Source organism: Carcharodon carcharias, chromosome 21, assembly GCF_017639515.1.
Source record: "Carcharodon carcharias isolate sCarCar2 chromosome 21, sCarCar2.pri, whole genome shotgun sequence".
NCBI classification, from domain to species: Eukaryota; Metazoa; Chordata; class Chondrichthyes; order Lamniformes; family Lamnidae; genus Carcharodon; species Carcharodon carcharias.
Genome location: NC_054487.1, coordinates 26,453,047 through 26,466,674, shown reverse-complemented (window position 1 = coordinate 26,466,674; position 13,628 = coordinate 26,453,047). Strand labels below are relative to the sequence as shown.

Genomic DNA, 13,628 nt, shown 5'->3' with positions numbered 1-13,628 from the left:
AATTTTACTTGTGGGGTAAGAGGCTGGAATGCAAACATTGTCGGCATAAAATGTGTCTTTAGTTTGATAAACTCTATGGGTATGTTGCTGTGAAATGTCAATCTGAAATGAAACCCTTTGTAAGGGGACAGCACTTGAATTTGATCACAAATGACAATGACATGGTGGTTCATGGGTTATGATGTCTGGTCTGTCTGTCAAACATTAATTCCAAGTGGTGGGCCCAAAAGTTTTTCCTTTTTGGCTTAATAATGAAATGTCTAATATGTTAGAAAATTGTGCATTAACAATTGCAGGCTCAATGGCAGATGCATTTGATACAGTGATGATGTTAAAATGCACCATGACAAATCCTTCCATTTAATGATGCCCAGTGGGATGAATAATGCATCAACAGTTGCGAGTGTGAAGTTATAGATAATCAGTAACACACCAGCAAAATATGTTGCAACACCACCATATAGCACTGTGAAATGAAGTGTTCAAACCCATTGTAAATCATGTTACTCTGTGTTACAGCCCAACATGTCCCAAGGTGGAGGGAGGAACTAAATTAGTCATTTCCAGTGTATGGTCATGTGTGAACAAGAATCTGACTGCTCTGCAATACATTCCTGTTGCTAAGTTGATTCCTTCAGAGTGACTCTTACTTACACTGGTCCATATTAGACCATGAGAATCTTCAGATGTAATAGCTAGCAACAGATCAAGAACAAGTTATCTTCACATCTGTATGGTTTATTTTCAAGATGTAGAGACCTAAAACTGCATGGGATGCTTTTCAGATGTCATTTGCAAACATGCAGCATGATTCTATGAAACCTAAAAGCGGCACATCTAAGATGTATTTGCTGCCTGTCACGCTTCAAGTGACTGATGTTGGATAGACCCAGTGTGATCTGGGTGCAGGGAACAATCCCAGTACTGGAACAGATGGCCATCAGATACATAGGATAAAAGCAAAATACTGCGGATGCTGGAAATCTGAAACAAAAGCAAAAATAAATCTGCAGCCTTTCAATTCATCTCTGTCAACCCAGTTTTGCTTACGCAATTAGACTTTTAGCCTTGAGGAGTCAAACACCCATAGTTTAATTAGTATAATGTTCCTGAGATTATGGGTGGAATTTTACCGATTGGATGGATGGATGGCCCAACATCAGGAGGAAATGCATGTCATTGAATTTTACAGGCAGCAGCCAATTAAGTGGCTGCTGCCGAGGCTACTGTCCTGTTCATGATGACAGCCCACCCCCGAGAATTGCCAGGCCAATCAGAAGACTAGCAGCCTCGGCAACTCCACCAGGAATGGTGGCGATTGCAGAGGCACGCTGGAGACCTGCTGCCTTCAGGAAGGATAACAAAATCCTTTAAATAAGAGCTGACTGCTGGAGGGGAAAATGCTCTGGGGAAATCACAGGGGCTACCTTCTCTTCCTGCGATCCCCTCTTTGCTTTAAAAACCCTTACCTCCATCAGGTTGCCACTGAGCTGCCTACACTTATCTGGTGGCGTCCACATGCAGTGGGGGATAGATCCAAAGTTGGCAAAATATCAATGGCATGGTAAATTAGCCCTTAGTATGTCCCTTTTTAAGTGTGTAAATTTGAGGGGGGACAACAGCCTTTCCAATTCAAGTCCCCCGATCGGTAAAATTCCTTGATGATGCGACTTGGTCAGGAGCTGATCCAACATAGATCCACGCAATTTTACCTGTCCCCTGCACCCCCCACCTCCCTCCCTGCCCCCGGGGGGGGCAGTAAAATTCAACCTTATAAAACAACACTTGCTCTGACTTACAACTTGCTCTGAACAAGATTTGCTAGTAATATATTAGAAATGGTATATCTGCATCCACAGGTATCACTGCAGACTCTACACTGTTACAGATGTGACACAATTTTATCATACCTTCTCAGCTGGAAATGTAAACTGACAAGCATGTTCTAATTTGCAGAGTTCCAGACCAAAAAAGAATGAGTAAGTCTGAATGATCTGTCATGGATTTTTAATTAATATTTGAAATTTGTGACCTTGAAATGGATACTACCCCACCTTCTAGCAGAACACAATTCTTTGCATTGCATGGTATAACAATAAAATAGTGTATCATCTGACTTGCCGTGAACAATGTCACAAGAGATCAGTTACTAATACACTTGGAACGGTATGCCTATGTTGCATTTTATTAGGTGCAAAATAATCTTAAAATGCAAGTGATACTGAACTGAAACTAACAAAACTATTTCAGTCTGCGAAATGGCTCTACTGGCAAAGAACAGTGGGCTATCAGTACAACACTCATGGAAACTCACCTGTCCTCCAACCCCCTCCCAGTATCTCTTAACAGAACTAAACCTGTGATTAAAAACCAGTGTGTTATCCAAATTACTGTGAGCCACAGGGATACTCTTCAGCACACAAAGGTTTTGTGATTTAAATATCACACTTCAGGTGTCATGCAAACAATTTTCTGGCAACCATTTGGGGGAAAAAAGAAAACCAGTTTGATTGTAAATTAATCTGTTGAGACCACCTAGCTCTAATTTACTTTCATAAGCTCAGCTATCACCATTTGTGGCTTTAAAGGGACACATCAGTTGCTACAGAGTATTGCATTTCGTGTTACCTGTATATAGACTTTATAAATCTGCTGATTCTGTCAAAGCTTATCATCATGTTGTTTGTAAGTAATTATTGCAATGGGTTTTCTTGCTTTGCTCTCTCCCTAATCCCAAAAATTATTGAGAAACAGTTTTCAGCAAGACTTTAGCTGAATTTTATGACCCTTAACCTTTTTTAAAAATGAAACTAGGAGTTCTCCTATGGTATAAAAACAGAAAATGCTGGAAAAACTCAGCAAGTCCGGTGGCATCTGTGGAGCGAGAAACAGAGTTAATGTGTCAAGTCTGTATCACTCCTCACAGTTCCCCTGCGGTATTGCTCAGTGATTCAGATCTAAAATTTGCAGTGACTGATGAAAGGCACAAAATTGTCAACATGCTGGATTTGCAAGAGAAGGGAGAAACTCGAGCGCTTTCTAAATTTGTCTTTGATCTCATTGAGATAAATCTGGAGAGCAGTGGGTGCCATTGGACATGCTGATACAGCTCTGTAGTCTATTCCTTTGAACTTTGGCCAGCTTGGACTGGCTGGCCTCTTTGGTTTGTCCACCTTTGCTCCATATCCCTGGAGCCTGTTTTGCCATTCTATTTGATCATAGTTGACCCATGCCTTAATTCCATTCATCTGCCTTTTTTCCATAACCCTTGATGTCCTTAAGTGTTATAAGTCTGTTGATCTCTGTCTTGAAAATTTCAGTCTGCCAAGCTTTGTCTTTTGGAGAAGCGAGTTGCAGCCTTTCACTACCTTTTGCATGAAAAATGTTTCCAGATTTCACATCTTGATGTTCTAGCTCAAATTTTAAGATTATGCCCTCTTATTCTTGACTCCCCACCAAAAGAAATAGTTTCTGTGTCCAAATTTATCATTTTAAAGACCTTGATTAGATAATCCATCAACCAACTATTAAGCCAGCTTTATGCAACCTTACTTCACAAATAAAAACTTTGAGCCTGGCCCTTTGAGTCCTGGCTCTGATGAAAGGTCATCCCAACCTGAAAGGTTAATCCTGTTTCTCTCCACAAATGCAGCTTGACCTGCCAAATATTTCTAGCACTTCTTATTTCAAAGAAGCTTTACGGCTGCTGCAGTTTTATTTATTCTTTCATGGGATGTGGGTGTCTCTAGTTAGGCCAGCATTTATTGTCCATCCCTAATTGTCATTGAAAAGGTAGTAGTGAGCCACCTTCTTGAACTGCTGCATGTAGTGTAGGTACATCTACAGTGTTGTTAGGAAGGAAGTTCCAGGATTTTGACACAGCAACAGTGAAGGAACAGCGATATATTTCCAAGTCAGGATACTGTTTGACTTGGAGGGGCATTTACAGCTGGTGGCGTTCCCATGCATCTGTTGCCCTTGTCCACCCAGGTGGTAGAGGTCGTGGGTTTTGAAGGTGCTGTTGAAGTAGCCTTGATGAACTGCTGCAGTGCACCTTGTAGATGGTACACGCTGCTGCTGTGCATTGGTGGTGAAGGAAGTGAGTGTTTAAAGTGGTGGATGGGGCACCAGTCAAGCAGGCTGCTTTGTCTCGGATGGTGTCAAGCTTCTTAAGTGTCATTGGAGCTGTATTTATCTAGGCAAGTATTCCATCACATTCCTGACTTGTGCCTTGTAGGTTATGGACAAGTTTTTGGGAGTCAGAATGTATGTTACTTGAATTCCCAGCCTCTGAACTGCACTTGTAGCTACAGTATTTGTATGTCTGGTCCAGTTCAGTTTCTGTCAATGGTAACCCCCAGGAACTTGATAGTGGGGGTTTCAGCGATAATAAGGCCATTAAATGTCAAGGGGAGACAGTTACATTTTCTCATTGGAGCTGATCGTTGCCTGGCACTTGTGTGGCATGGATCTTACTTGCCACTTACCAGCCCAAGGCTAAATGTTGTCCCACCCTTGCTGCATATAGACAAGGACTCCTTCAGTATCTGAGGAGTCATGAATGATGCTGAACATTGTACAATCATCAGCAAACATCCTCATTTCTGACCTTATAATGGAGGGAAGGTAATTGATGCAACAGCTGAAGATGTTTTGGACTAGAACACTACCCTGAGGAACTCCTGCAACAATGTCCTGGGACTCGAGATGTTTGACCCCCAGCAACCATAACCATCTTCTTTTGTGCTAGGTATGACTCCATGTTATGACCCAACAGTTGGTAAAGCTGAGTTTTTTAAAAATCCCAGAGAGAAACTTTAAACAACTGTCATAACCTATATTTTAAGTGGTATGTTTGAGATGCAGCTCTAAATTCAGAAATCAGACCACCAGTTCATGAGAGGTTTTATATTAAATTAAATGAAACATTTTGTTAAGTTACAACACATTAAACACATACACATGGCTACAAATTACTACTATCATAACTTAAATTTCCAGACTAATCTCCATTAAGGCAACAGCAACTCATAGACTTTGAGCAGACACCAGGCAAATCATTTTCACCGTACAAATTCAAAATGAGGTTCCTTTCACTTTGGTTCCTTTGCAGACACAGTGGCAAGCTTACAGGCTTTGATCTTACATTGCTTCTGCCCTGCACACACTAAACTACTATCAGTTATACCCACCATATCTCATTGAATGTAAATGCTCATTGTGTACCAGCCCTTTTGAACTCCACATCTTCTAACAATAAAACACCTTTCATAGTACCAGATTTATTAGTAATATAAACATATTGCTTGGTCTCTGCTAACTAGGTGCCAGAATTCAGTCCCCTTCTTGAATGCTCTATTCAACAAAATGTAAATGCATTCTACCTCTTGTACATCTTAAAACTAATATACATCAAAGCACCCAGACTAGCTGGCTTTAATCCAATTAAGCCGCACCCACAGACTAAAAGTCTATTTTTAAAAAAATAATAATTTCCAATCACATTATATACACTCCAACCAGTGGAGAATTTCCCCCTGATTCCCATTGAATTCAGTTGCGGTATCACTCTTTGATGTCACTTGGTCAAAAATTGCCTTGATGTCAAGGGCTATCACTCTCACCTCACCTCCGGAGTTCAGTTCTTTTGTCCATGTACGGATCAAGGCTGTAATGAGTTCAGGAACTGAGCAACCCTGGCAGAACCCAAAGTGAGTGTCAGTGGGCAGGTTCTTGCTGAGTAAGTGCTGCTTGATCACACCATCAATGACCCATTCCATCACTTTGTTGATGGTTGAGAGTAGACTGAAAGGGCGGTAATTGGCTGGATTGGATTTTTCCTGCTTTTGTGGACAGGACACACCTGGACAAATTTCTACATTTCCACATCATAGACGATAGTGCTGTAGCTGTACTGGAACAATTTGGCTAGGGGCCCAGCTTGATTTGAAGCACAAGTCGTAAGTACTATTATCAGAATGTTGTCAGGCCCCATGGCCTTCCAGTATCCAGTGCCTTCAGCTGTTTTTTGATGTCATGTGGAATGAATTGAATTGGCTGAAGACTGGCATCAGTGATGCTGGGGACGTCAGGAGTAGGCCAAGATGGACCCTCCATAGGAACATAGGTGCAGGAGTAGACCATTTGGCCCTTCGAGCCTACTTTACCATTCAATAAGATCATAGTTGACCTGGTTGTAGTCTCAGCTCCATTTTCCTGTCTGCCCCCAAAATCCTTGCCTGCCTTGCTTAACAAAAATCTGCCTAACTTTTGCCTTTAATAAATTCAATGCCCAAGCCTCCACTAATTGCTGGAGAAGAGAATTCCACACACCATTGATCCTTTGGGAGAAAAATTTTCTCCTCATCTCTTTCTTAAAAGGGACTCCTTATTTTTTAACCATGACGCTAGTTTTAATTTCTCCCACAAGAGGAAACATCCACTCTATCAAGTCCCCTTCGAAACTTACGTTTCAGTAAGGTCACCTCTCATTCTTCTAAACTCCAATGGGTACAGGCCTAACTTATTCAATCTTTCTTCATAAACAACCCCTTCATCTCCGGAATGAGTCCAGTGAACCTTCTCTGAACAGCTTCTAAAGCAATGATACCTCTTTTTTAAATAAAGAGACCAAAACCACACACAGTATCCCAGATGTAGTCTCATCAAAGCCCTGTACAGCTGCAGTAAAACTTCCCTACTTTTATATTCCATTCTTCTTGCAGTAAACTCCAACATTCCATTTGCCTTCCTAATCACTTGCTGTACCTACATACTGACTTTGACTTGCTGTACCTTCATGCTAACTTTATAACTGCAAATGCTTCAGCCTTTGTCTTTTGCTCTGATGTGCTGAGCTGTCCCATCATTGAGGAGAGGGATATTTTTGAGCCTCCTCCTCCAGTTAGTTATTTAGTTGTCCACCACCATTCATGACTGGAGGTGGCAGGACTGCGGAGCTAAGGAGCTAAGATCTGATCCGTTGGTTGTGGGCTTGCATAGCTCTGCTTATCACACGCTGTGTCTGCTGTTTAGTATGCAAGTAATCCTGTGTTGTAGCTTCACCAGGTTGACACCTAATTTTAGATATGCCTGGTGCTGCTTCTGGCACATCCTCCTGCGCTCTTCATTGAAGAAGGTGATTCAGGCATAAGTGCATAAATCATGATTACTGCAAACCAACTTCTCTGGTCTTGGAAAACTTAGCTTTAAAGGTGCAAAGTCTCATTCCTTTAGAATTGAATTAGCATTGGAGAATTTTTAAATAACAAATTAAACTCATTTGTACTGTCTTATTTTTCCCCTCTTAATCTTATATTTCTATCCCAATTTTTATTTTGCTTTTTGTGCATGATTTAAATCTGATTTATACTTCCTGGTTTAGACTCCACTTGGCTCAGTAAGAATTCATCAATCCGATTGCAGTGCCATGCTGCTGCTTGCACTACTCATGCACACCACCCTCTAGAGGATGCCACACTGGATCAGATGTCCAATGACAGCAAGCCTGCTCAGAAGCCCATGAAAAGTATGTGGGGAGCTGTCATTTTTGTAAATGGCAAGTGCTGTTCCTTCATTGCTGATGACAAAATCTAGGCTAATGTACTTCTCCTGAGAAGCAAAACTTGTTGCAGTACTTTAGATGGGACCTGACCAGTTGAAGCATTACTTCCTCACTCTTAAATTCCAATCCCCTTGCGATAAAGGCCAACATCCTGAGTCTTCTTGATTGTTTTTGTACTTAATGTACATGCTCATCCAAATCCCTTTGTTTCTTCACGAAGTGTTGAGGGCAGGTTGTGCTCAGTACATTCTTGGGCAGGAATTGTGTCTAACGGGAAACTCAGCTTGCTTTCTTGAGCAGCTTGGCTCTCAAAACCTATAATGATATCAAGTAGAAATCGGATCTCAAAGTAGCCTTTCAAATGCATTTTATAAAATCCTTTACTTAACAGAAGCCCTAATGCCTCAACCCCCTCAGCATCCTGTTGAAAATTGCTGAAACATCTCTAAATAACACTTTTGTCTTTGTTTCAGATTCAGCCATTTTTCATTGATTGCGACAATGACTGCACAAGATTTACAAAAAAAATATTGATGATTATTGACGGTAAGGCATTTAAGCAAAGGTATTTATATTACTCCGTAATCTTTGCACAACCCCTCTTTTCCCCACCCTACCTTCTGGCCTGTTTGAGCAATGACTCATAGAAAGCATACTCCAGGGTTATGAATGACCCTCTGAAATTGCAGAGAAGCAAAGTTCAGGAGCAGTTATTCACTTGAATAATATAATGGACTTTGAAATCTATGAGCCCAAAGGGCTAGTAATTTTCTTTGTCCTGAAGCAAAACTCTTTTTCAATCATATGATTCTCCTTGACAATATTGTTACATAGGTTTAAGGTCAGTTCCCACATGTATGTTGATGACACCAAACTTATTTTTCCACTAACTTATTGGCCCTCCCTCCACAGCTCTATGTTGGCAGACTGCTTTTCTAACTTATCCAATCTTGGTTGAGCTGCAATTTCCTCCAGTTAAACTTTGAGAAGACTGAAGCCATTGTGTTTGGCTCATAACCTCATCAATTCTGCCCTCTTCTTCAGCCATTGCTTCATGCTGAACTGTGCTTTTGGAAATCTCAATGTCTTGTTCAACCCTGAGCTGAGCTTCAGACTCCATATGCTTGTCATCACAAAGACCTCCTATTTCTAACTCCATACTGTTTCCCCTCTCCACCACTGCCTCAATCCATTTGCTCCCTAAACCTTCATCCATACCTTCATCATTTCCCAACCTGATTATTCCCTGCTGCCCTGGCTTGTCTCCCAAACTCCACCATAAACCTTAACTCATCCACACCACAGCTGCTGTATGCATTGCTGTCCTAAAACCTGCTTGCTCATTATCCTGGTTCCTCTAGGTGTTAAATTTAACTTCTCACCCTCATGTTTAAGCATCCTCATGATCTCACTCTTCCCTAACTGTTCCCATTTCACAACTACCACGACCCCACCCCCCACCAACAAAAACCTTCATTCCTCTGACTCCAGCCTTTTGTACACCCTATGCCCAATGTTGTTGGAGCTTTCCTAACTATATCCTCAACCATATGCTATATCCTCTGGAATTCCGTACCTATAAACCCCGCTGCCCCTCAAGCCTCTTCGCCTCCTCTGAAACTCTCCTTAAAATCTGCTGTCTGATCCAGCTTTTAGTCACATCTCCCAAAATCTCCTTCTGCCTTTGCACACACTTTTGTTTGATTATACCTTTATGAAGTGCCATGTGATGTTTTCCTGTGTTTAAAGCTCTGTATAAATGCAAGTTGTTGCTGAGCCAGTCCCCAACTCATGTCACACTGAATCCTTACAGTTTCGAGTGAGACTTTCAGCCCATCAGTCTGGGTCAATTTCAAGCCCAGGGCTTATAAGTGAAAGGCATTTCTATCTGTGTTGCCCAACTGCATGTTTATTTTTTGTATGTTTCTAATACTGTTTGGATTATACTTCTTCCAGGAGAACCTTCACCAGAATTGCCAACACTATCAACTCCAGGTGGGTTGAACAGAACTCTTGTTTTGAAAGTATAGTATTGAATGAGTGAGCATAATCTCATTACTTACCTGTTGTAAGTGATAGCACTTGAGAGGACATAAAATGGACTGTTGAAATGGACAGACACATGGCAAATGAAATCCTAACACAGAGTAGGGGAGTTGGTGGCACAGTGGTAATGTCGCTGGACTAATAATCCAGAGACCCAGGCTAATGCTTAGCAGACATGGATTCAAATCTCAACAATGGCAGTTGGTGGAACTGGCATTCAGTTAATAAACCTGGAATATAAAGCTCATCTCAGTGATCATTGATTGTCATAAAAACCCAACTGGTCACTAATGTCATTTAGGGAAGGAAATCTGCCATCTTTACCTGGTGACTCCAGATTCACAGCAATGTGGTTGACTCTTAACTGCCCTTTGAAATGGCCTAGCAAGCCACTCAGTTCAAGGGCAATCAGGGATGGTGACAAATGGCTGACCTTGCCAGCGATGCCCACATCCCAAGAGAGATTGAAGAAAATTCTGGGCACCACACTTCTGTAAGGATGTCAAGACCTTAGAGAGGGTGCTGATGAGATTTATTATAATAATAGACGGCAAGACTAGAGAAACCTGGGTTTCTCCAAGGCTAAGGGGTGATGTGATTGGTGTTCAAAAGGGTTATGATAGTTTCTCCTCATTTACTCCATTTCCAATGGCACAAGGGGCAATAATAAGAGGACACAGATTTATGGTGATTGCCAATAGAACCAGAGTGGCAGGAGAGGAAAAACATTACGCAGCAAGTATGATCATCTGGGATGTACTGCCTGAAAGGGCGGCGAAAGCAGAATTCAATAAGTTTCAAAAGGGTATTGGATAAATCCTTGAGGTGGAAGAACTTGTAGGGCTTTAGGGAAAGAACAGTGGAATGGGACTAATTGGATAGCTGTTTCAAAAATAAAAACAGAATGTGCTGGAAAAACTCAGCAGGTCTGGCATCCTTTCTAGAAAAAGATCACTCTTACTCCTAGTGGCTGATATATTAGTCATTTCACAGAGTTCATTTGCTGTCAAAGCATATAATGTTGCAGTCAGTTCAAATGAGTTTTTGATTTCCAGTTTGTTAGGGAATTTCTCAATTCAAACCAGTTAGCCAAATCCTTGCTGATTCCAAATTGTCATTTTAATTTTCAGTTGCAACATATTTTTTCATTCAAAGAAAACTCTTTATTGATGTCCTTAGTTTCAGGCTGTGTAGCCATTGAATTCCCTCTGATTGTGAATCAATCGTTCTTTGGCATCATGATTTACTTCTTCCAACTCATCCAGAATTCTTACCAAGGTCACTTTCTTATTTCATTTGGCATAAAAATTGTTGTTGTCTTGTTTTTGCTGACTGTCTTATTGTTCAGAAGTGGGGTATCCTTGAGATCTTGACTGTATTCAGATCCCTGCAGTATTTAGGAGATAAAACAGCGCGAGTTCAGGATTTAAAACAGCGGGCATTCGGGAGATAAGACAGCAAGAGTTCGGGAGATAAAACAGCGAGAGTTCAGGATTTAAAACAGCGGGCATTCGGGAGATAAAACAGCGAGAGTTCAGGAGATAAAACAGCGAGAGTTCAGGAGATAAAACAGCGAGAGTTCAGGAGATAAAACAGCGAGAGTTCAGGAGATAAAACAGCAAGAGTTCAGGAGTTAAAACAGCAAGAGTTCAGGATTTAAAACAGCGGGCATTCGGGAGATAAAACAGCAAGAGTTCGCGAGATAAAACAGCGAGAGTTCAGGATTTAAAACAGCGAGAGTTCAGGAGATAAAACAGCGAGAGTTCAGGAGATAAAACAGCGAGAGTTCAGGAGATAAAACAGCGAGAGTTCAGGAGATAAAACAGCGAGAGTTCAGGAGATAAAACAGCGAGAGTTCAGGAGATAAAACAGCGAGAGTTCAGGAGATAAAACAGCGAGAGTTCAGGAGATAAAACAGCAAGAGTTCAGGAGTTAAAACAGCAAGAGTTCAGGATTTAAAACAGCGGGCATTCGGGAGATAAAACAGCAAGAGTTCGCGAGATAAAACAGCGAGAGTTCAGGATTTAAAACAGCGAGAGTTCAGGAGATAAAACAGCGAGAGTTCAGGAGATAAAACAGCGAGAGTTCAGGAGATAAAACAGCGAGAGTTCAGGAGATAAAACAGCAAGAGTTCAGGAGTTAAAACAGCGAGAGTTCAGGATTTAAAACAGTGGGCATTCGGGAGATAAAACAGCGAGAGTTCGGGAGATAAAACAGCACGAGTACAGAAACGTAAATTCCTAAACAAGCACAAGGAAAGTAAAAATTTATAGGCAAAGGAGACAGAGCTGATTTGTGAGTAAGGGTGAAGAATTTCTACTTTCTACTAATCTCCAGTTTATAGTTAATAGTACAAGATTAAGGTTAAAGTAAATGTAACTAAAGTTTAAGTACAAAAGTGATTTAAAGGTTTAAGGTTAAGGCATGGCAGGATAGCTCAGCCAAGCAGAATGCCCATCCTGTAGCATGTGGGAAGTCGTGGACACTTCTCGTGACCCAGACAAGCCCATGTGCAGGAAGTGTCACCGGCTGCACAAGCTTGAGCTCTGCATTTCAGAGCTTGAGTGGCAGCTGGAGTCTTTGAGGTGTATCTGTGAGGCAGAGAACTATGTGGATAACACGTTCAGAGAGGTGATCACACCGTGAGCTGGGGCAAGCAGCAGATAGGGAATGGGTAATCGCCAGGCAGTTCAAGGGAAACAAGCAGGTAGTGCAGGAATCCCCAGAGGTCCCACTCACTAACCAGCTGTCCATTCTGGATATTGGTGAGGGCAATAGATCGTTGGAGGAGTGCAGCAAGAACCAAGCCCGTGGCACCACAGGTGGCGCAGCTGCACAGGAGAGGAGGAAGAAGAGCGGAAGGGAAGTGCTGGTAGGGGATTCTTTAGTTAGGGGAACAGGCAGCTGTTTCTGCGGCCATCAGCCCAGATGACTCCAGGATGAGTTGTTGCCTCCCTGGCGCGAGGGTCAAGGATGTCACAGAACAGATGCATGACATTCTTGTGGGGGAGGGAAACAGCCAGAGGTCGTGGTCCAGATTGGTACTAATGACATTGGTAGGAATGGGGATGTGGTCAGAATTTAGGGAGCTAGGTAGAAAATTTGTAAACCGGACCTCTAAAGTAATAATCTCCAGATTACTCCCAGTGCCATATGCAAGTGTGTACATAAATAGGAAGCTAAGATAGATGAATGCATGGCTGTAAAGATGGTGCAGGAGGGAGGGCTTTAGATTTCTGGGACACTGGGACTAGCTCTGGCAGAGATGGCACCAGTACAAGCGGACGGGTTGCAACTGAACAGAACTGGGACTGAGTTCCTTGCAGGACATTTTGCTAGTGCTGTTGGGGGAAGGGTTTAAACTAACTCAGCAGGGGTGTGGGAACCAGGAGAGAACATTAGAAAGTAATACCAGAGCACACCAAATGCTGGGAGATGCAGATAGCACTAAAATAGAGAATATTAAGTTAATAGATGGAGTCAGAGTAAGGGAGCAAGTAATGAAGTCTAAATCAAGGTTACACTGCATGATTCCTCGATGCCACATTCGGTCCAATGCAGACTTGATGTCAAAGGCAGTCATTGTAACATCACCTCAGGAGTACAGCTCTTTTGTCCATGTTTGAACCAAGGCTGTAATGAGGTCAGGAGCTGAGTGGCCCTGGCGGAACCCAAACTGGACATCAGTGAGTAGGTTACTGCTAAGCAAATGCTACTTGATACCCCTCTTCATTACTTTACTGATGATCAAGAGTAGAGTGATGGGGCGGTAATTGGCTGGGTTGGATTTGTCCTGCTTTTTGTGTACAGGACATACCTGAGCATTTTTCCACATAGCCGGGTAGATGCCAGTGTTGTAGCTATATTGGAACAGCTTGGCTACAGGTGCAGCAAGTTCTGGAGCATAAGTCATCAGTTTTATTGTCGGAATATTGTCAGGGCCCATAGCTTTTGCAGTATCCAGTGCCTTCAGCCCTTTCTTGTTATCACATGGAGTGAATTGAATTGGCTGAAGACT

The 13,628-nt window shown here is 42.0% G+C and overlaps 2 protein-coding genes across 2 annotated transcripts in view; one reads left to right on the top strand and one right to left on the bottom strand.

Annotated features, from left to right (window-relative positions):
* The window catches only part of tmem121b (transmembrane protein 121B), an 86,802-nt gene that overhangs the window by 22,394 nt on the left and 50,780 nt on the right, over positions 1 to 13,628 (bottom strand). The window lies entirely within an intron of this gene.
* Positions 1 to 13,628, top strand: part of il17ra1a (interleukin 17 receptor A1a) — a 64,068-nt gene that overhangs the window by 31,123 nt on the left and 19,317 nt on the right. Inside the window, exons 9-10 of the mRNA XM_041215701.1 lie at positions 8,038 to 8,110; positions 9,521 to 9,559. Coding sequence (XP_041071635.1) covers positions 8,038 to 8,110; positions 9,521 to 9,559 — 112 coding nt within the window. The remainder of the gene's footprint in view (positions 1 to 8,037; positions 8,111 to 9,520; positions 9,560 to 13,628) is intronic.